This window comes from Rousettus aegyptiacus, unplaced genomic scaffold, assembly GCF_014176215.1.
Source record: "Rousettus aegyptiacus isolate mRouAeg1 unplaced genomic scaffold, mRouAeg1.p scaffold_m13_p_3, whole genome shotgun sequence".
NCBI lineage: Eukaryota > Metazoa > Chordata > Mammalia > Chiroptera > Pteropodidae > Rousettus > Rousettus aegyptiacus.
Genome location: NW_023416306.1, coordinates 138008107 through 138032597, shown reverse-complemented (window position 1 = coordinate 138032597; position 24491 = coordinate 138008107). Strand labels below are relative to the sequence as shown.

The following is a 24491-nucleotide window of genomic DNA, read 5'->3' as shown; positions in this document are numbered from 1 at the left end:
GGCAGAAATCCAGTCCATGAACACTGGCTCTGTATCTGCCCATAGGAAACAAAGCCATTTTTTTTTTAATTCATTCATAGATCCTATACAAGTTTGAGACAGGACTGCTTAATAGTAACTTAATTTCTGACAGTTTACATTCCAGAAGCAATAAAAACTATCCTATATATCTGATTCTACAACAAAGGTAGGGGGTGGAAACAGTGAATACTGTCGATCTTGATTACAAACACTGAGTTCGGAGAATGTTTTTCTCTGGACTCTCAACACAGAGTGATGGGGTTATAAAACTTTTCGTGTAATATGAAAAAACCAGGCAGGTGAACCTCAGCATTCAACCTGATCCCAGAAAATGAGCTACAGAATCAGAGATACGTAAAGAACAGGTAGAAACCTTGAAGGTCATAGACTTCCATTGCTAGATGAGACTTTAATGATTATCTGGTCCAATAATGAATATTTTACAGATGAGGAAACCAAAACATCAAGGAGATAAGTGACTTGCTTGTGTTTAGTTAGCAAAAGTCTAGAGCCTAGTTGTTTTCTGGCTTTCAGTCTAATAATCTATCACAACTCCCTGGATTTGCCATCATTATAATCAACACTGTGTACCACTATGGGGGAGAGGATGAGGCACATAGACTTGGTCTCCATCAAGGGCCTTGCAATCAGGTTAACAGGAAATAAGCACTAAAAGATAAGCAATGATATACACTTGCATGTGAATTTGAGTAGGAGTGGTGATGCCAACCACAGGAATCAGTAGCTATGAGGTGGACTGTCTTCCTGTTGGCCAACAATTCTAGTAGGTGCAGAACCAGGTGATTAGAAGGACCAGCTGAGGCCTTAGGTGGGTCTAAGGTCACAAAACTAAGGTCAGGAGAATCCAACTACTGGGGTCCCTCTCGACTTGTATCTTAACTAAACCCTTGAGGCGATGACCAAATTGCAAAGATGACCGGTGTAAAGTCTCTCCACATCTAGGCTCTGAGCCCCAGAAGGGCGGGGGTCGAGGCAGATGTGCAGGGGAAAAAAGGTAGAAGCGGAAAAGAATTGACAAATCCTAAGAGCGACCGGGTGCCCTGAGGTGACCTCGCACCAGCAGCTAGACCGGCGGAGAGGGATGATTCGTCTGAGGCGGCGCCCAGGAGACCCGGCTTCCGGGGCGGCGCGCGCGGCCGGCGGGGCGGGGCCGGGGCCAAGCGCCTCCTACGTCGGGCAGCGTGACAATGGGACCGACAGCCGAACGCCGCGGCGGCGGCCGTAGGCCTCGGGGGTGGGGGGAGGGGGGCGGAGCCACCGCCGCTGCCGCCGTAGCCCCGGCCGGGATTTGAAAGATTAAAAACTCCCGGTGGAGAGGGCGGCGGCGTTGAATGTGTAGCGGAAGCGCTGGGGGCCACGGCTCGGCTCCGGGCCGGGCAGCAGGCAGCGTCTCCACACCATGAATTTCCCGGGCCACGAGTCCCCGCGGAGCCCTGAGCATAACGGCCGCGGCAGCGGCAGCGCCGCCTGGGAGCTGAGCTCGGATGCGGAGCCGGCGTTCGGTGGCAGCGTCTGCTGCTTCGACCGCCTGCCAGGCAGGAACCCGGGCGACGGCGAGGTGCCCCTGGCCCTTTTCCGCGGGGAGCCAGGGCTGCACTTGGCACCTGGCGCAGACGACCTCGGTCACCACTTGGTGCTGGACCCCTGCCTCAGTGACGAGAACTATGACTTCAGCTCAGCCGAGTCGGGCTCCTCGCTGCGCTACTACAGCGAGGGCGAGAGCGGCGGCGGCGGTGGCAGCTCCTCGTCCCTGCACGCGCCGCAGCAGCCGCCACTGGTGCCGTCGAACTCGGGGGGCGGCGGGGCAGCGGGAGGGGGTCCCGGGGAGAGGAAGCGCACCCGGCCGGCCGGCGCGGCCTCCCGGCATCGCTACGAGGTGGTGACGGAGCTGGGCCCGGAGGAGGTGCGCTGGTTCTACAAGGAGGACAAGAAGACCTGGAAGCCTTTCATCGGCTACGACTCGCTCCGCATCGAGCTCGCCTTCCGGACCCTGCTGCAGGCCACGGCCGGTCGACCCCAGGCCGAGGACCCGGGCGGCGACCATGTGTGCGGCCCGGCCTCCAGCTCGGGGGGAGACGACGACGAGGACCGCGTCTGCGGCTTCTGCCCGCGCACAGGAAGGCACGAGCCCGAGATGGAGGAGCTGGTGAACATCGAGCGGGTGTGTGTGCGGGGCGGCCTCTACGAGGTGGATGTGACCCAAGGAGAATGCTACCCGGTGTACTGGAACCGTGAGTAGCCGGCTGGGGGAGGGAGCGGGACGGGCTGCCTCTACAGGGGTCGGACACGCACCCGGGTGGGTCGGGTTTGCAGAGAGCGAGGCGCGTGAGGCCTGGTGGTTGGAACACGATGGAGATTGTATAGGCAGCGCCAGTAGGTGAAAGGTAAACCAGCAGATGGCAAAACCTAAGCTGCCTGGGGAGAGAGGGGAGAGGGTACTGTACAGGTAGCGCCTGCCCGGTGAGCCGGTGCTGCTGCCATCCCCTGGAGATGATCTAGAAACGGATACCCATCCCGAAAGGTTTAATTTCGTGATCCTATCTGAGCTTTGTTCGCCCAGGGATCTGATTCGGTCTCATTTTCCCAACTGCCTGTGATTTAAATAGCTGCCTGCCCTCTGGAGTGGGAATGTTTTAGAGGATCTGCATGAGAATCAGCAGTTAAATCATGAAATATAATCCCAGGCGGGAAAGGAAAGGTTGTTCCCTCTGGGTGCGTTAGGGAGAAGTGGAAAGCACTCCGTGAAGCAGTTCTAGCAAGTGGGTCCCGCTCACTCACTCTATGGAATACTCGTTTTTGTCTCTTAGGTCCTTGTTTACCTATTTTGATTTTTGCCTATTGACCTTGAAAAATTACAAGACCTGTGCCTTGGTTTCTTCATCTGTAAGATAGGGATAATTTTATCTACCTTAGAGAGCTGTTGTGGATATTAAATGAGATAATACACCCAAAGGGCTTGAAATTGCTTGGCACATACGTCTGATGTAACTGTTAACAGTGGGTCCCTTACTTAATTAGACAACAATAAATTTCGGTAATATAATTAGATTAAGGAGGAAGGCTATCAGAAATGTCTGCCATTGCATGTAGCAACTGTTACATATGTAATATGTAGTAGCTATTCTATAGTAACAGAAACTTTTGGCTACCAAAAATTTGTAATATACAGTTTTAATTTTTAGAGTCCAATGTCCTAACTCAAATATCTTCATTGATTGTCATTAACCTTAGGTCCTCCATACATCTTACAACATTCTGCCTTGTATTAATTATATATATATTGATGACTTAGCTTCCTTTCTATATGTTTAGCATCTTCTGGGTAGAGTCCTTTGCCCTTTTCTTTATACTCTTATAGGGCTTAGTGCAGTAAATAGTCAATAAGTAGGTATTGAATTGTATAAGTGATTTTGATAATACTAAAACATGTTAAGCATGAGTCACTAAAATAGCAATTACAAAATTTATGAAATCAAATAAAATAAGCATAGCAGGAAATTTCATTTCTTACTACACTTTAAGATTACATTGAAGGCACTTATTACCATTTTCACAATTCCAGATTCATAATGAGATCTGTCACATCAGTCCTTTTGAATATATAAGCTCACTATGGACAGGTTATGCTTATATTCACTCATTCATTTAGCTCTTTCATTTTACCAAGTATTTTTATGTGCATAACTCAGTACTCTTGTGAAGGCATTAGGAAGGGTGGAAAAAAGAACCATCTTTACCATTCAGAAGCTTCCCACTTTGTCTTCTTTTCAAATAACCTGTGCATCACTACAGACTTTTTTCCTTTGAAGATAGAACTACAAGGACTTAGCCAGAAAGTCAGATAAAATTCCAGGCGTCCTTGAAGAGAGAACTGGAAACCAAGAGATGACTCTTACGCTTAGGTCAACTGAACTATATTCACCTAGAATACTGTGTACTCTTTTGGCTTATGATAAAATTGTTAATGCTTGCATAGTCTTTACTGTTTACAAAGTGATTTTTCACATTTATTTTTTCATAGCGACATCAAATTATTGCTAACGTTCTGTATGGAAGAAATGGCTCATTGAAATTAATGAACTTATTCAAGGTTACTCAGCTAGAAAGTGGTAGAGCAGGTCATAGTCTAGTGGGGGAATACAGTGCAGTGGCCAAAGAGCATTTGACCCACCCAAGGGTGAAGATGTCAGGAAAGCTTCCCAGGTAATTTAAGACTGAGTCCTAAAGGAATCAGGGCAAAAGAAATGGGGAGAGGAGGGAAGGGCATTCTAGCCAGGTGAGGTAACGTATGCAAGGACACAAAAGCATGAAACTGTATGGCATGTTGAGGACATTAGGGCTGCACCTGCAGGGGTCAAGAGAGAAAGGGTTGGTTTGGATTTGACCACCACAGAGACAGAGGTGTTTGGTCAGGGACAGGAGGAGATGGTGAAGTGACCACCTGCCTGTGAATGGCACATTTGAGAGAGTAGCAAGAAAAAGAACAAGGATGGATACACAGTGCTAAGGAGTTTGGACTTTATCCTGTGAGTAAAGGGGACCCAACCAGTTGAAGGTTCTCTATTACTTAGGTGATTAGTGACAACAGAAAGGTCGAATTGGAGTTAGAGAACATCATTAGAATATTATAAATCAAGTATTATAAATCAAGTGAGAAATAGTGAGGGCCTACAAAAGTTAACCTGAAAGGAAACTTAGTTTTTTCAAACAGCAACACCCATTTTAACTTCATTTTAGCCTTCTCTAAAGAGTTTTCTGCAAGATACGGTCCCGTGGGTGTCCCAGACCTTCATATGAGCTACAGTGAAAATACAATAGTGCTTTTTGTCCATAATGTACCACTTCTCACAAAATCCCATGTAACTTTGACCTAATGCATTCTCTGTTTATTGTTTAAGTTTTTACACCTTTTTAGGAAGGTTCATTCCCAGTATGGTCTCTTCAGCCTTTTTTTAAGTGGAAGGACTCTTACTATACTTACAGCTTTGGACCTTTGTCTCATTTTACTTTTTTTTAAAAAAACCTTTCCAGAAACTTTCTGAATAGTAGTAATGAAAGATTTAAACAACAACAAAAAAAAGTTCAACAAGTTCCTACATAGAATAGTTGTAGCATTAAAGTGGCCGTTTAGACTTTTGTGACCTAATTGAGCCTCGGCATCTGGGTGTCAAGGCCAACAAGTTAGCTATGCCTGGTCTAAAAGAAAAGTGTTGATTTAAATTTATATTTACACTTCCTTTACTAGTAGATAAAATATGAACCAATTTGGGGGTACAGGAATCAGAAGAGGAACTGAATTTGTCTTTTATAGATAGGAAACCAGTATTATTACATGAAAAAGTATTAATTATAGGAAATTTATTTTTGTTTCATTGTTTAGATATTTTTCTGACAGCATGTGGACATTTTAGATAAAACTAATCATTGCTGAGTAATGCTTAAGTGAACTCCCTTGCTCCCCATGTTCTTCCTAAGCTGCCTGTAACTACCTCGTAGTCTTGTTTTGAGAATTATACATAACATACATAGAACAATGTACAGAGTACTTGGTAAAAGTCCTAGGTGTTAACTATATCAGTGTGGGTCACAGAAAACTATATAGAAAGTTTATAAGGCTGACCAGTGAAAATTGTAGAGTACCCAGTGTTTGTTGTTATTGACCTGTACCTCATCACAGGTGAAAGACTTTTTGTAAAAAAAAAATATTAGCAAGAAAGGGGCCAATGCATTTAGTAATAGTTATGGGAAGGCATATGGGACATTATAGAGATATATAATAAGTTTAGAATAGTCTCATAGCAATTCTGATGATAGTTATATATGCAGTATGCACCAGGGAATGTGTAATATCCCTTCGTTGACTAAGTTAAGTAATATAATTGACCAAATATTTATACGAATGCATAGTATCCAGAAGCAGTCATTAACTATAAGCCACAGCTTTCTTTCCCTCCCATTTCTGATGTACTTATAAGGCCTACTTGCATTATTATAATTCTAAATCATTTTAAGATTCAGACACTTTAGAAATTAGTGAATCTTTATAATATTGAAGAGAAAATAATATTCCCAATAAAATGAGGTTGAAAAATTAGGGTTTTTTTTCTATAAGCACTCAAATTATGTGATATTTATTAACTTGGCTTGCTGAAACCATCTCTGAGGTCTTTTGCATTCGAGGGTTAATAACCTTAATAATTAATAATCCTTTCTGAGGCACAAGGCATCATGGGAAAGTAATGGAATAGAAGACGCTCTTTCTTGGTCAGTTTCTACCTTCAGTAAAGCAGAATTACAGGAAATAGAAACCAGGGATTGACATGCCCAAGTGAAAAAGTGTTAGAGACTTCTGTCTCTTACTCTTTTTAACTATATTTCCTCCCACTAGCCCAGGCTGGAAAGCAGCCTTAGGTGGCATTAGAATTTTGGCTGCTCAGGTTTGTGGTATCCTGGCAAAGTCATCTGAGAATCCCATTCCAATCAAACCTGCTTTAGACTGCATTTCTCAGTGACCTACTGAAACAGCCAAAGGATGTGAATGACTAAAGAGTGACATGTTTGGAGCACAGGACTTGGCACTACTTGACCTAGATATTTAGGACTTTAGCACTTGAGACACATGATTCAGGACAAAGAATGGATGCACTATGCTAAGACATAAGACTTCTAAATCATATGTCATGGAATGTGCTGCTCACTAACTTTAGATGATGCACAGGAAACAGGGTTAGAATTACTTCTCACCCTCAATATGGACAGTTTAAAGCAATCTCACCATGTATTTTTCTGCTCATTACAATTGATCAACTTTCAGTTAGTATTTTATTAACTGAATCTTATTTTCTTCTCATTCTATAAAGTTGCTTCTAGGTAGGCCTAGGGTATCTCACATCCACCTGATTCACCCACCTAGACTTTAGTAAAACTTGCATTTTAACATCTGGTATATATTTTAACATGAAGTTCCCCTAAGTTTGTTTATGTTTTGGAAAAGAAAATCTTGGCCGTAAATCAAAAGCATTCATTGGAAAGAGAGAGTCTACTTCAAAGAGATTATTGAGGCTCTCTCAAATTGAAGAAAGCACAAGATGAATGCTCAGGCACTTTCAATGGCACTCACTCTTCCATGCGGCTATCCACTGCTGAAATGAACTCTTACTATATGGCCAGCACTAAATGAGACAGGTGTACACGTCTGTAAGATTTATGAACAGTTACGTCCTTTGCTTGACTTTTTCATGGTATGCCAACCACTCTTAGTCTTCTAATTTAAGATTAATACCACCCTCCATGGTTCTGCTCTTTGCCTTTCACTAGAAAAAACTGGGACCTTATATTTTATAATATCTTTTTTGGATGTAGTTGTATTTTGTTTTTAACCTGTTTACTATTTAACCTGTTATTTTATGTAAACTACATTTTTTTTGGTAGAGAAAGATGTAACTAACTGTACCTCAAATATAATGAATGTCCCTAATCCTGGAATACTGAATTGTGTTGTTTGGAATTCTGATTACCTGACAGGATTCTGTCTTTGATAGAACCTATCAAAGGGTGGACCTGGTTTACATTTACTCATCAGTTTGATCTCTGCTACCTCCATTTCAGTTCTTATTGTTTTTTCTGAAGAGGTAGCATTATATAGTGTTTATGAATATAAATGACTACTGGAGACAGACTGTCTGGGCCCAAATTCCAGCTCTGCCATATACTATCTGTGTAACTTTGGACACCTTAAATTCTTTGTGCCTTAGTTTCTTCTGTAAAATATGCATAGTAGTACCCTACCTCTTATGACTGTAGTAATAAATGAGTTAAAATATTTAAAGATCTTGAAACATGATAAATAGTAAGCTCTATATAACAGCTGTTATTACTTCTCCATTTTCCTGCTTTTTCTGTCCTTTCAAATTTATAACCCACTTTACATTTTGGCTTTCAACTCTCGTATTTCAATTTGTTGTCTCATTCCTGATGTGGGATTTTCTTGGCCTTGACTCATAGTAATTGACTCTCAATTAGGCATAGCCCGAGAACCCCTATAACTGTTGCCTGCCCTTGTGAAAAACTGTGGATGATTTTTTGTCTAGTCTTTCAGGCCTCAGAGAGAGCCATCTTGAGTCTTCCTGGCTTGGTCCCAGAGAAGTGTACCAGTCATTCTCTTACAAATCTGCCTGTGGGAAAGGAGGAATTTTTTTTTCCCATAAAAGCATTCTAAATTCTTGAGCATCTACTTTTTTTGGTGTGCAGATCTCGTCACCAGATGTGGGGAGGTACAGACTCCATCCCAAAAGCTCATTTAGAACATCTCTAACTAGCTACCAAGACTTTTGATACAAGAGAGAACTTTACAGCTTTCTTAAAGACTACTCAGTTTTCAGTTGAGGCAGAGCCAGTAGTGTGCTTGGATTTCTGCCATGTCAGCAAGACAGAAATGGCCCACAATTCCCTTTACAGTGGAAACCTCAGCATGAAAACTTTGAGAGATTTCTCTTAATTGACCCGCAGTTGAACCACCAGTGATAGGGATGACAGTTGGGTTCTGGCACCTAGTGCAAGATCTAGCTTCAAATGTCCATCAGCCCTCAGTCCAGGGATTTAAAGCAGTGATTCCTTATCCAACTTTGGCAGTAAAAGCCAATTGGGCTTAGAGAATAGATCTTTGTCATCAAATTGCCTTAGTTTGAATCCTTGATTTACTCTAGCCATATGACTCTGGGTAATTTGTAATCTCACTGTTGCCCAGTTGCCCAGTTTCTCCTTTGTAAACGGGGATAATAATCACAGCATTATTATGAATATTTTGTTGAAATACACATACATAGAGCACTTAGTACAGTACCTGGTTCAATAAGTGTTAGCTATTTTATTTAAGTTGGGTTGGTAGATCGGCTCTTAAACTAGAAGTCTGGCTTCTAGAAATTAAAAAGTATGTGGTAGATTTGTTTTATTTGTAAAAAAGAAGAATAGGATTCTATGGCTCTACCAAAATTACTTCAGCCAAAATTTGATAACATATATAAACATAACACATACATATGCACATATTCCCAATACCGCTCCCCCATTTCCCCTTTCTTTCTCTTCCCCTCATCATCTACACACACACACATGTTAAACCTGCTTAATCTCACCCATAGAGGGTCCTGGGAATCACAAAGTGTCGTACTTCAAGGACCCTAATTCCTTTAGTAGACTTGTGAGGTGATGAAAGTAGAATACTCTTCAGCCTCTGAGTTAGTTGTTCCTATTGGGTTTGCTGGCCTGTGGAGGAGCATCCTGTCTTAGAGCATTAGTTTGCTGATTCCATCAAGTCTAACAGTTAAATGTAAGATTATTAAAAATGTAGATCCTTGGATCTCATCTTGAGAGATTGGATTCAGGAGATCTGAGCCTGGGGCCTGAGCATCTTCCTCTTTAATAGGTATGTCAAGTAATTCTGATTCCAGGGGGTTATAGAACGCATATTAATAACATTGTTAGTTCATTAATTTCTCCAGTCTAAGAGTGGCTCAAAGCTGATTCATCTTGAGTTGTTTCCACTTAGATTAATTACCAGTTCAAGGAGTTCTAGAGTAGGGGTCCCCACACACTGGTCTTAGACTGGTATTGGTCCATCGCCTGTTAGGAACTGGCCATAGAGCAGAAGGTGGGCATCAGGCAAGCGAGCAGCTTTGTCTGTATTTGCAGCTGCTCCCCAGCGCTAGCGTCACTGCCTCAGCTCCAGCTCAGATCATCAGGCATTAGATTCTCATAGGAGCACTGGTCTCTGCTGCCAAAGAGGTTGGAGATTACTGTTCTAGAAGCATTAGCCTTCAACCCACAAATTGGTGTGTTTATTTCATTCCTGTTTTTCTTTTACCTACCTATTTCTGCTCTGACTGTCCAATTTAAAACTTCTATATCCTTATTTATTTTCTTTAAACTTGTTCTGTCTGTTATTGAGGAGGATGAAGTACCCATCTATAATTATAGGTTTATTTATTTACTTATTTTAGTTCCGTTGGGTTTTGTTTTATGTGTTTTGAAGCTCCGTTATTAGGTACATGTGCATTTAGGATTGGTATCTCCTTTTGATGAAACAATGCCTTTATCATTTTGAAATGTCCCCTTTTATCTCTGGTTTCAATTTCTTGTTCAGAAATCTACTTTGATACTACTTTAGCCACTCCCAACTTTCTTTTCATTAGTATTTGTATGATGTATCTTCCTGTTCTTCTAAACTTATAATGTTTTTACTTATTTGTTGGTTTTTGCTTTTTAAAATCCATTCTGACAATCTCTGCCTTTTGTTTGGTGTTTTAATGCTGTTTGAGTTTAAATCAACCGTCTTACTCTATTTGTCCCATTTTTTTCTATTTGTCCCATTTATTCTTTGTTCCTTCTTTCCCTCTTTTCCTTCCTTTTTTTGGATTATTTGTTATGATTCCCTTTTATCTCTATTATTAGCTTCTAGGGATACCTTTTACATATCCTTTCTGGTTGATGTTTTCTGAGATTTTTGGAATCCATTTATATAGATATTAGATCATTTGATATTGTCCCCCACCTGTTGGATGCTCCATTCTGTTTTTTAATTTTTCCGTCCGTGTGTGTGTGTGTGTGTGTGTGTGTGTGTCAGTCTGGGTGATTCCTATTGACTTATTTTCAAGTTCACTGATTCTGTCCTCAGCTGAGTTGAGTCTACTAATGAATCCATCAAAGGTATTCTCGTTCTTATAGTTTCCATCTCTGTGCAGAAATTACCCATCCGATTATACATGTTGCCCACCTTTTCCACTACAGTTTTCAGTATAGTAATCGTAGTTATTTTAAATTCTCTAATAGTTCCAACATCTGGGACATCTCTAGTCTGGTTCTGTTGTTTTGTCTATTGATGGTATTTTTTTTTTAATTTATGTCTCAATTTTTTGTTGAAAGCTGGACATCTTGTGTAGGATATAGAGTGTTTATGCCTAGAAATAAGTACACCTTGTCTTTTGTTAAGCCTTTAGTGTAGGAGGTTGATCAATCTAGTTAGGAGTTGAGCTGGGTTTGGAATTTGTTACTATAATAGTTACTATAACCATCAGTGTACCATAAAGCTTCAGATTCCCCTGGCATTACTCTGTGCTTAGGTGGGGGGCTGGTTAGCCAGAAGTTTTTCTTTATGTTCTTATCCTCCCTCCGCAGTAGATTAAATTCTTGTTACATTGGCGATGGTGGGAGTGGGAGTGGAGAAGGGACATTGTCTGTTTTCTGAATCAGCCTCATTCTTAGGCACAGTTCTCTGAGTGTTAAAGTGGGACCTTAGTGATTCTGCCCCTACCCCAGCTATAGACCTCATGGTCTAGGACCCAGGGCAGTGTCCTGCCTCTACATCAAGGGTAGTTTTTTGGTTTTGTTTTCCTGTAGCTTTTTCCCAGCAGCTACAGGTCGATATCTGAAAAGCAACAGTGTTTGCTGCTCTCCTAACAGCTGCTGAAGGCTTTTTTCCGGAAGTGAGACTAGGAATGATCCAGGTAAGGCTTCGCCCCTTTTACACAGCTGCTGCCTTCCCTTCCCCAAGACCTGCACCATGAAGGGATACTTTTTCAGGTTTCTCACCCTTTTCCCAGTCTCTCTATGAGCTCCTGGTAAAATCTTTAAAGAAGAATGTGCAGGGGTATGCATTAATTACCCTTTGTGTTTTAGGCCCCAGGGACCTACACTCTCATTGTTGCCCATATTTGACTTTCAACATTTTGTTTAAAATTTTAGCAGAAATTGCTGGCTTTTATGACATCTGACGTCTACTTCCAGTAAGCAGGTGCTTCCATCTTGTTTCTTCTTGTCATTGCTTAGATATTATACTAGTTGCTCAGTGACCTCCAGGCCTCTGAAGGATATAACACTTGATCTTAGCCAAAAGGCCAAGAAGTGATCTGAAGGATATAAGAAAAATTATAATTTTGCAAACTAAATGTCTCTCGTTTGTTTTAAGGGTAGGAACAATCCTCTTTAGCTTTCTATATCCTAAGCAAAGGCTGAAATTCAGTTATGTCTTTGTTTTTATTTTGGTAATGGTTGCTCTAGGATTTTCAGTGTATATCTTTACCTTTTCACAGTCTGATTTCAAAAAGTATTTGTCGTCTATAGCCATGCTACCCTGAACAAGCCCAACCCCATCTGATCTCGGAAACTAAGAAGGCCAGGTGCTGTAGGTGTAAAACATTTTTTAAAAAATAAAAGATCGTAAGACGACAAGATTCTTGCAATCTGTGAGGTCAACCAAGGGTTGCCTCACCTAAAAAAAATTAAAAAATAAAGTATTTGTCATTTCATGTAGAGTGAAAACTGTATTAGTATATTTCAATTTACCCCTTCATAGCCTTTTTTGCTATGGTTATACATATTTCTGTATGTTATAAGCCCCAAAGTATTTTTTGCTTTAAGTAGTCAATTTTTAAAAGAGATTTCTCTAAATGAGAGAAAAAAAAATCTTATATTTACCAAATATGTTTCTGTTGCTCTTTTTTCCTTTATGTGGACTCAAGTTTCCATCTATTATGGGATTTTTATCAAGTTCTTCTGCTCAAAATTCCTTCAATGTTTTTCATAGTGCACATTTGCTGGTGACAAATTCTCTTAGCTTTTGTCTAAAAAAGTTTTTATTTCTTTCTCATTATTGAAAGATATTGTTGCTGGATATAGAAACCTAGGTTTTTTTTTTTCCCTTCAAAATTTTAAACATGCCACCCTATTGTCTTTAATTTGGATAGTTTCTGATGAGAAGTTTGCTCTTACTTTTATCTTTCTTCTTCTAGATATCATCCTTTTTTCTGGCAGTTTTCCCAACCCCCTTCTTTATTGATAGTTTTCTGCAATTATGATTTATCTTGGAGTGCTTTCTTCATATTTCTTCTGCATAGTATTTGTTGAAATTCTATAAACTATGGGTTCTGAGTACTTAACCGATCCCCTTCCTCCTGAACGCCATCTATGACCTCAGAGCTTCTGCCATCTGAGCCGATGTCAAAGATTATATGCCAGCAGGACCTGATATCTTGGATTATTTTGTAATTTGTGTATGAATTATCTACTTTGACTTCTACTTATCCTAGTTCATCAACTAGAATATATTTTAGAATATATGTTTTCAAGTTTTTGCTCTTATGCTTGTTAACTTTCTAAATTTTAACTATACAATTTTTTTTTTCTCTCCTATTACTCTTTTTTACAAAAGGTTTTTGTTTTCCTTTTACTTTCATTCCACAAATATCCATCTAGTGTCTACTAGGTAAAAGAGGGGAGTGAACCACCTTGAGTTTACAAAAAGCTTTCCAGAGACATTTATGCTTGACTCAAATATTAAAGAAGAGCTTATTATTGGCAGAGAGAATGGCATGCTTAAATGCTTGGAGTCATGAAGGGCTCATGCCCTCAGAGGACTTCAGAGATTCTGTTTGGCAGGAACATTGGGAGTAAGGAAGAAAAATGTAGAAGGAACTGGATAGGCAGGCAGGGACTAGATCAGGACAAGCCTTTTCATACCAAAAATTTAAATTTTATCCTACCAGGTTGAAACATTGAAAGGTATACAAATAGGGAAATTACTTGATCAGATTACATCTTTGATCGTTGTGGTAACACTGTGAAACAAATGGAAAGCTTGAGAAGTGATATCATAATCAGGGAGACTAAGGAGTTATTGCAGTATTGCAAGTAAGACACAGAGTCTAGGGTGATGTTTTTTGAATAATTATTGGAGGGCTGGAGGTAAATGTTAAGGAAGTATAATGGGTACACCATCAGTGCAACACGAGTAAGTGGAAGAGTAGTCCAGATTATCTCTGTTTTTAGTTTGAGTGGATCGTGGCTGTTCCTCCACCCAAGTTCACCTTAGAGTGGCAGAGGGGAGCTAAATAATCATTTATTTTGACATGTTGCATTTAAGGTACCTACTGCATACCCAGGTATAGAAGCATCCAGTGGGGTAGTTGCATATGTAGGTCTGAAGCTCAGAAGAAAATAGTGCTGCAATTAAAGATGCAAAGATCTTCATAATTTAAGCCAATGGTCTCTAAACTGGGGAATAATACTCTGTTGAAGGTATTACAATGAAAATGTTTGAATTTCTATTTGCTTTCTGTTTCATCCTCTCAAATTTTTTATTTTTGTATGTTTTATAACATATGAAACATTTTAGAACAGTACATATGCATAATCTATAAATAAGTATGTATATGTGAGAATATGCTTATAATATTTTTGGAAATTACTAATTTAAACTGAGTAGTCACTTCTGAGCATTTTGCTTTACAATAATAATCTGGAGAACTTTTTTTTTTTAAGACATATTTTTGGACCCTGTCTCCAGAGACTCTGATTTGTTAAGTGTGTAGCAAGGAATTTGAAAAATCCATCTCTTAATTTAATTTCTCAAATGATTCTTATAATCAGCCAAGTTTAAGAACCACAAGTTAAAACCATGGAAAATATGTGGAGTATAAAAAAAGAAGATAAGGAAAAGAAAGACAGGCTCGAGTGACACACTGCTGATTTTGAAAGTGCCAGCTATGTTAATTCATATTTTTTTATTCTAATAATCTGATAGAATGGCCATAGTCAATATTGAATTATCTCCACTAAGCTAAAATTAACATTAAACATTCAAAAGTCTGTTTTAATGTTATGCTACATTTTTAGCAGTTTCCTCTCTCATATCTATGTAGATTATATGCAACATTTTTGACTAGCCAAGTACCTAGAGAGAACTTTTTCCCTAGCATGTGAAATTCTGCATTGCCTAGAACCACTGAAATATTAAACTTGGACGGCTAAGGACAAAAGAGCCTTTGATTTAAAGCCTGTTTTCTATTTTGAAATGAATAGATTGCTAAATCTAAAATCTGCCTTCTGTGTATTAAAATTTGAGAAAAGAATGGAAATGTATGTGAGTGCCTAAAAGGATCATGTAATAAAAACTTTCGAGGACTGTTATGGGCTGAAATTGTTGTCCCTTTAACAAACTCATATGTTAAAGCCCTTACCGCCACTACATCAGAATGTGAGTGTATTTGGAGATAAGGCCTTTAAAGATAATTAAATTTAAATGAGGCCACATTTAAATCTGTTGTCCTTATAAGAAGGGGAAATCTGGACACACAGAGACATCAGCAATGCACAAGCACAGAGAAAAGACCATGTGAGGCCACAGTGAGAAGGCAGCCATATGCACGCCAAGGAGAGAGGCCTCACAAGAACCCCAGTCTGCCAACACCTTGACCTTGGAGTTCTGCTTGTCAGAAATGGAAGAAAATAAGTTTCCCTTGTTTAAACCACCCAGACTGTAGTGTTTTATTATGACAGGTCTAGTAAATCAATACAAGGACAGTAAGCCACTTAGGCAACTTTACAGTTATACTAATGAAGAACTAAGAAACAATATGCAGATTTTAAAACCCTATGGCCTTGGTTCTTGAACCAATAAAAGCAAACAATATTTAAGATATAATTATATTGTCCAGAGTTTCTCACCTCTATGAAATTGGTTTAAATTCTGTGAGTGGTAGATAAGATTGATAGTAACCCTTGACTAAACATAATTTAGAGTTCTTAGTGTAATTGTTAACTTTCAAATGCGATCAAATGAATAGTTTAAGGGATATTTCTTTTATAAGATAGAATTTTGTATGGTTGGTAACTACTAACCCAATTTTGCGATTGTAATACTGTAGCAAGGCTAAATGATGATTAAGATAATGATTTATTTTTGTCCTACATTATCCCTCCAGATTATAGTTCCCATCTAGTGAATGAGCACATGTTCAGGCATTCAAATGGAAGGCATTTTCATATATAGTTCCTAGTTTGTTACCTTTCATTTCATTTACTAATTAAATGTCATTCTTTTTTACATGTTTTTATCTAATCACCCACCTTCTAAGAACTGTTTATTATTTTAACTATTTCCTTTTTTATGAAATATCTCAAATATATAAAAAATGTCTAGATAATATGACTAACAATCAGTATACCCGCTCACTTAGCTAAGAAATTAACAGTACAGATATAATCAAAATATCTTCTGTGATCCCTTTCCCTTTCTTTAATCTAGAAGTAACCATCCTCCTAAATTTGCTGTTTATTCCCATGCATTTTTTAGATTATTATGGCCATTGGCCCTCTTTTTTTGTTTGTTTCAACTTTATATGAATAGTGCTATTCTGTTTGTATTCTTCTGCAGTTTGCTTTCTGGATCAGGTTAGGTTTTTGAGATTTATCTATGTTAACATGTAATTTTAGCTATTTGTTTTCACTATATACACTAGTATTCCATTACATGAATATACCACACTTTGTTTTCCTCTTTGGACACTTAGGTGGTTTGCAGCTTTTTGCTATTACAAGTATTGAGATAAAAAAAAAAAATCATATATATTTCTATATAAATATTTATATATATACACACACATACATACACACACATCTTTTACATATATGCATGGTTGGCTCTGGTTTATAAGTTTCATATTAGACTGGCAATATAAAATTTCTTAAATTATTTTTAAATTCCAACACAACTAAATAGCCTGTATTTCTTGGGGAGAGAGGGTTAAAAAGTAAAAAAGGACTTTTCCTATTTGAGAATATAGGTTGCATTGCATAGTAAGAAGACCTTGAATGAACTTTGGGGTCAAACTTTGGTTGGAATCTTGGTTCTCATATTACTTAGATATGTGCCTTTGGACAAGTTTCTTAGTTTCACTAAGACTCAGCTTACTTGTTTGTAAAACTGAGATAATTACAGTCGTCTTTTAAGATTACTATTAAGATTAAATGAGATGAGCCTTTGGTTCTGGAAGGTAATGGCAACTGTCCAAATTTGACTTTCTCCATGCATCCTCCCAAAAAGCCATAAGACCAAAAAGGACCACACACACACACACACACACACACACACACACACACACACACACGCTCACACAAACCATACCTAACTCACACTTCCAGCATTACTACAAGATGGACAATACCATGAATTTTAAATTACTTATATATAAAGAAACAAATTACAGCAGCTCTTGTTGCTGAGTCTGGAGAGTAGGGGAAAGGAGAGGCTTAAGAGACAGTGAAAAAGAAAAGAGGAGATCAGAGGTTAAAATGAAGCATAAACAAAGTTACCCTCAAAAAGAAAATTTCCCCTACACAATTGGGAAAATGTGTACATGTGAAACAGAGAGGGACCAGAAGTAGCAGCATCAGAGAGACATTGCTCCTGTGAGCAAAGACAGAAAAAGAACAGTGCCCCTTGAAGCCATGCCAGTGAGAAGACAGAAGGAGAAATTTAAGGGTCTTAGAGAAATGAGTGAGAAGCAAGGCACAACAGCCCCACGTCCACCCGCCTGCCAATCCCTACTACCATTACAACGTTGTCCATTAAAGCAGCTGCTCTTCCTAATCTGCAGAAGCAGACACTGTTGAACCAAGAACTCTATCTGTAAAATGCTTAGGAATAGTAATCAATCAAATGCCATACAAAGCTATTTTAAAAGGAATACAGAATAAATTAAATATACAATTACTGTGTTGTACACCTGCGACTAATATAATATTGTATGCCAACTGTAATTGAAAAATATATTATTATAAAAAATAAAATGTTAAAGGATGAATAGAGGTTCGTCTACTAGATGTTGGCATTTGTAATATTACATACAACTTTTTATTCTAGGTCAGGAGTTGTTAGTCTATGGGGCCATCGGCCAAATCAGGCTGCTGTCTGTTTTTATAAATAAAGCTATATTGGAACACACACACACAAAGGAAAACAGAAAATGCATTTTTCACTGATAATTCTTCTTTAAAAAGCAAACACAAAACAAAGAGAAACTCTATTATAACACTCCAACCAAATGAAATATCCTTAAACTTGTGGACATACTAAATAGGGGCATTCATCTAAGGGGCATTGATGAAAGGAAGGAAAATGACCAAAAGAATAAAAATGAAATGCAGAAAAAAGTAAAAAGCTTCAGAGAGAAAGTGTTTGAAGTGCACTACAGGCAAAGGAAGACCCAATATACTTGGAGTCCCTGAAGAAGAAAAATCAGTGAAACAGAACTAGTTTTCAAACTGTAATCCAAGAGAAACTTTTGAGAAATTAGGGAGAAAACTGAAATGTACATATTAAAAGGGCCTACCTTGGACAGGATGATCCAGAACAATGTACTCTGAGTCATAAACTACTAGACTTTAAAGACTAGTAAACTATTACATTTTAAAGATTTTTTTTTTTTTTGCGCCTCCTAGGAGGAAAAAAAAAAAAGATCACATTAAAATTAGGTGTACATCACACTTCTCAAGAACAACATACAAAGGAAGACAACAGTACAGCAGCATTTTTGAAAACTCAAGGAAACAAGGTTCAAGCTAGCCAATCTGTCCTTCAATTATCAGAGCCATAGACAAAACAATTTTGAACATGAAAGGATTTAGGAAATATTTACTGAGAATTTAATATATTTAATTGTAGCTCCAAGACTACAACAAATGGTGGGTCATAGGTATAATTGTTATATGTTCTGACAAAGTAGAAAGAATGAAACTAAAAATAAGTGAATGGAGAGGGAAAGAGACAAATGGAATAAATCATTCCCTATTGTATAAGTAATAAGTGAGAGTTATACAACACCACTTAAAATAAACAGACCAGATCGCAAAAGGTTAAGTAAGCAAAAAAGAAATTTAGGAAACTCAAAAATACATGCATACGCACACATAAATGCACATATAAACACAAATATGCAAAGGTAACCACTGAAACAAAAAATGCAAATCTTCCTGAATACCAAAAGAAAGTTCTTAAAAGGCCAGATACCAACTAGAGAAAGAAAATGGGTAAACGTGAATAATAAAAATGGTAATTATAGAATACAGAATTCAAACATATTATCATATCCATAAATTTAATAGGCTTAACTCACCAATTAAAAAGATTTTCAAATGGCTTTATAAAGAAAAACCCAGTTCTATGCTATGTACAGGAGACACATTTAAACAGTGATTCTTAAGGCGAAAAAAAAGGTATGTACAAAAACATCACAGGCAAATGGAAACAATAAGAAAGCATCTCAATGGACAAAGTAGAACCTGGGCTAAAATCATTAAACACATCAGAGTATACATTTTAATATTAAAAGCCATAATTCACAATGAAGTTATCTTTTAGTATGTAAGTACCAAATAACATAGCAAAACCTAAATGTAGCAGAATTGCTGTAGCAGAATGCAGTTGACCCTTGGACAACTCAGGTTACACAAGGGTTAAGGTAACCAACCCCCTGCACACAAAAATCTGTGTGTAATTTTGACTCCCCCAAAATTTAGCTGCTAATAGCCTGCTGTTGAACAGGACTGCCTTACACCAATAACAAAAAGTTAACGTATTTTGTATGTCATATGTATTACATACTGTATTCTTACAATAGAATAAGCTAGAGAAAAGAAAAAGTGTCAAGAAAATCACAAAGAAGGGAAATTACATTTATTGAAAAAAGTCTGTGTATAAGTGGGACTCATGGAGTTCAAATCCATGTTGTTCCAGAGGCAACAGTATAGGATAATACAAGAAGAAATAGAAACACATAATAGATTTTGAATACATCACTGTAAAAATCTTGTACAACAAGATGTTTCAAGGCCATCTAGTAAATTTCCTGTCCCAAAACAGGAATTAGACGTTTCTTCAAAAATCATTAAACACATCAGAGTATACATTTTAATATTAAAAGACTCTTAGTTCTTTTAGTGGGAAATGATAAGAGATCAGTCTTTATGTCAGGAGTGCTCACTTATACTGATTGGTCTTTGTTTCTAGGCTTTAACAGTGAACAAAGTTTAGGACATTTTTAAAAGAAAACATGCATCATTAGTTTATATTGACATTTCTAATCAAAATTTTAAATTATACAGTTTTCTTTGATTTTTATATTTATATCTCTTTTTCTTGTGCTAGAATAGAAATCTAGGGTCCTAATATTAGTAACAAAATTAATATGTTCATCTTAACCTACAGTTTCAAATTAACAATACTGATATTATTATAACTATTAACAATTATAATGGTGTAGGTACTGCAGAAGTTTTAAGCTATATTTGTAATTTTTTGTCAATGGGATATATCCTAATATGTATGTACAAATAACCACGTTTTAAATCCACTTTAAATAATTTCTCTGTATGTGATTAAATCATCAGCTCTCTACATAATTAACATTTGTTTCATTTTGCTTTTTATTTTTAGGACTTTGTTTTTTTAATTTTATTTTTGTTTTAGTTTTTAAAATTTTTGAAGGATTCAAGATACCTTAGCTGACAGTTGTTTGTTTAAATAAACAAATAAATAGCAACTATAAGCCTTGGGCTTATAGGAACAGTGTTTAATCAAAGAAGTATTTATTCAAGAAAATTTGTCTCAATTTTTTTCTAAAATAGGTAAAAAAAATCGAAGATTTTAGTTATCCTGTGTACTAACTGGGAAACTCCAAGACTGCCCTAAAAAGTGCATGCAATGCCCTATTATTACACACACTGTTACTAAACTACTCTAGAGGTTTATATCAATATTCTCTAAGACATTGGAACTATCAGCAGAGTCTTGCATGAAACTTCTCTTAATCCCTTAGCTTACTAATTTTGGTTACTCAGGGCCTTGGTCATACCTTTCTGATGCCAAAATAATTATTTGTAATATTTAATACAAGTAAAATAATATGCTGAAAAAAATTATATCCTATGGCTTAAAATCTAAAATTTGAAAATTTTTAGTCATGAAAATCTGTTTTTGCCACAGCAGTAGCAAGAAATGAAAATGTAGTTACTATGTCTCCTTCTGGGAGGTTAGATCCTAAAATGTATGATTCTGTGATTTCTTTTAGAGGCCGATAAAATACCAGTAATGCGTGGACAGTGGTTTATCGATGGAACTTGGCAGCCTCTAGAAGAAGAGGAAAGTAATTTAATTGAGCAAGAACATCTCAAATGTTTTAGAGGTCAGCAGATGCAAGAAAGTTTTGATCTTGAAGTGTCAAAATCCGTAGATGGAAAAGACGGTAAGACCAATTAATACATTTAATATGTAAACCAAGTAAGTTGGTAATAAAGTTTTTAGAGTGGTGCCTAAATTGGACATAGTAATTAATTTAAGAGTGTTAGAATTTATAAAATTTCTCATTATTTTAAATTTGATAATTGTTTAAAATTTTAAAACAATTTCTGAACTACCTTTTATTTTACCTAATATATGTTTAATAGCAAGACTTTAGCTATCATGATTTACTATAAATGACAAATTATTATAATGGTTCTCTGAATTCATCCATTTCAGTTATTTTCAATTATCAAAGAAAATTGAACTTATAAAAAACATTCCTTGTCATATCAAAAGAGTAGTTTTGTTAATATTTTAAGGTTGTTTCCTTTTCTGAAGTTTAAAAAAACTTTAATTTCTTTTGTGTAAGTATCTCTAGATGTCTCTATATTGATAAACATATCATCTTTTAATTTTAAACAATCTAGTTCTTACATTTCCTTATTCAGCATTTGAATATGTTTGCAGTAGTTAAAAATATTTATATAATAGCCAAGATTACTGTGTTTTGTTATGTGCCCGCTTTTGAATAAAATTCAAAATATGTGGTAAAGTTAAAAATACTTCTATTGTTCCATTTATGCAGGCAGTGGGATCAACTATTCTGGTGAGTATAGCAGTACAGGTGGATTAGCACTTTTAGATTTCTCTAGATTTTTTTTTTTCTAAAAGCATTTCTTCATTCATACTTGCCTTTATTTGGGAGGTTTCTTGGCAAGCCAGACTAAATCTAATGAATTGAGTAATGTTTTTCCTTCCCCTATTTTTAAAGCAGAAAAACTCAATATTGATCAAGTAGTCAAGTAATTCACAGACTGTAGCTTGGAAGAAATGAATTTTGTGGTTGAAAGTAATTGTTTTCACAGTTAATGGCAAAACAATAAGCTTTAAATTTACTTATTTTTTTCTTATCGTTAGTAACATCCCAAGCCTTTTCTCTCTCCTCTTCTTTACTCTTTTATCTCTCTCTGAACACACACACACACACACACACACACACACACACACACACGAACACACACAAGCAAGGAAACTGTGTAGTTTAGCTTATAACAAATTAAAATATCTTTTGTATCTAGTTGAGTAAAAGTCTACATAACTGAGGAAAGTTGTGGCTTCTGAAGAAATCAGCAATTAAGTCTAACAAATATATATAATAATAGATGTCTATTATGTGCCAGATACCAACTCTAGGCATTTTATTTATTTATTTATTTGTTTGTTTGTTTGTTTGTTATTTTTAGGTGAGAGAACCCTTGGTTGACCTCACAGATTACAAAGACTTTGTCAGTTTACAATCCCTTATTTTTTATTTTTTACATCTACAGCACCTGGTCTTCCTCGGTGATCTCCCATCCAAGTACTAACCCACCTGACTCTGCTTACTTCTGAGATCAGATGGGATCAGGCTTGTTCAGGGTAGCATGCCCGTAGACTCTAGGAATTTTAAATATTTCATTCTAAATATTTCATTTGCCTAATCTGCGTTTAAATATATCATTATTTCAGTGTAAAATCCAAGCTCAAGGTTCTTCAATATGTAAAGAGCAGTTCAGGATCTACAGAAAAGAGCTATATCTGCATTCCTGCAGATTGCCATAGAGACAATACTTAGTTATGGCACACATACTAAATTTTATATATCTGTGATCTTTTATTAGTGACGAAAGTATTTTGTAGCCTCTCCTTATTTATACCAAAATGAACACTTTTTACTATAATTTCACTGCTATTGGAGAAGACTGAATTCTGGATTTTTCCTTTCTATTAATTTTCCTTATGTCTTGCCTCAAAAAAAATGACAGTTTATCTTAACAAATCCAATTTACCCACCCAAATTCTTCACTATTAATACATGAAAAAAAAATAAAAAACTTAGAGGAGAACAAGGATGAGTATGAATAGTAAAAATATAATTAGATTGTTCCCCCTTTTCATACTGTGTTCAAACCATTTTTTTTCCACTTGCTAATTCATCCTGTGGAAGTTAATCATCAAGCTGTTTCATTTCTAGATCCCAACTACTTAGAATCTTGTTTCTATTAAAATAAAAATTATAATTTCATGTGCTCTCTTCTGTTCCCTACTAAAATGTTAAATGTAGCAGAATATTTTTCTTTCAAAGTGCTCTAATTTTATGAGCCAGTTATTTAAATAATTCTGAAAGAACATAGTTTATTTGTATGAGTAGATTTTCATTATGCCTTTGAGTGTGTGTATTGATTCTAGAGTATCAGTCTAGGATATTATATTTTTTGCTAGCTTTAAAAATATACACTGACTAGTAAAATTCTGGTTAGTAATAACAGAAAAAGTGTTAAACTATTACATTTTTGTGTTCTAATCTTTCAAAATGATGTTTCTTTGCGGTTCATCAGATGAAAAATTGATTTTTTAAAATATACTACAGCATATAAAGTATCAGCATATTTTATTATTAACAAAGATTGTAAGTTCAATTCAGTATATAGTTATCAAATTTCCAACTATTTTATTTGTTGTTCAGTATTATGTAAAACACATTTATATGTTAAGTTGTGACATTTGATTTTGAAGATTTTGGGAAATTTGGTAGTACATTTGAAAATGATCACTGTTCTTAAGGAAAGAACATTTGCTGTTCAAAAAGCTACCATTGTTGGAAAAATAACTCAAATTTACTGCAACTACAAAGATAAAAAAAATCACAATCTTTTGATTATTTTGCTTCTCACCTCCAAGTTTCTAAAATTTTTATTGGGTTAAATTGAGGAGGAGAAATACCTTTTCCACCTAAATTTTGTCATATATATATGATAAAGTTTGGACTCTTCATATTATATGTCAGAAGATCTTGAGTGCTTTCACATGCAGATAATACCGTGCTAGGCACTTTTGTGAAAGAAATTGATAGTTTCTATCCTCAAGGAGTTTTAAACCTATTGAGGAAGACAGAGCCTACAGATGAGAACAATTACAAAGAGTAAGTATAAGATAACACACTAGACATTGAATATTATACATTCTGAAAAGAGATTTGGAATAGAGTTGGTGATTATAGTACACAGTGGAGTTATTCATCTAAGGTTTTCTGGGAAAATCTCATTTAATAATTAAAAACACTTTAAAATATTATATTTAAGAACTCTTGTTAAGTGTTCTGGAGAATTTCTAAGAAAGTAAACAGAGCTCTTGCCTTGAAGAACATTAAAATAAAATACTAATTCTTTTTTCTTCTGACCTTACCTGTGTTTTGGTTACGATAGCCATTGCCATGAATAAATTGGATATATTTAGTATTTTCTCTTTATAAATTTTCCTACTAATCTCAGAGTACACATTTATTTAAATAGACTGA

At 36.7% G+C, this 24491-nt stretch overlaps 1 protein-coding gene across 5 annotated transcripts in view; it reads left to right on the top strand.

Annotated features, from left to right (window-relative positions):
* The first annotated feature begins 1250 nt into the window (after positions 1-1250).
* Positions 1251-24491, top strand: part of DDHD1 (DDHD domain containing 1) — a 64719-nt gene continuing 41478 nt past the window's right edge. Inside the window, exons 1-3 of one of the 5 annotated variants that reach the window (XM_016142151.2) lie at positions 1272-2273; positions 20943-21116; positions 21741-21761. In XM_016142151.2, the coding sequence (XP_015997637.1) occupies positions 1442-2273; positions 20943-21116; positions 21741-21761 (1027 nt within the window). In that variant the 5' untranslated portion in view covers positions 1272-1441. Of the gene's footprint in view, positions 2274-20942; positions 21117-21740; positions 21762-24491 lie in introns of all 5 variants that reach the window. The other 4 variants (XM_016142153.2, XM_016142158.2, XM_016142152.2 and 1 more) reach the window with 4 other exon arrangements.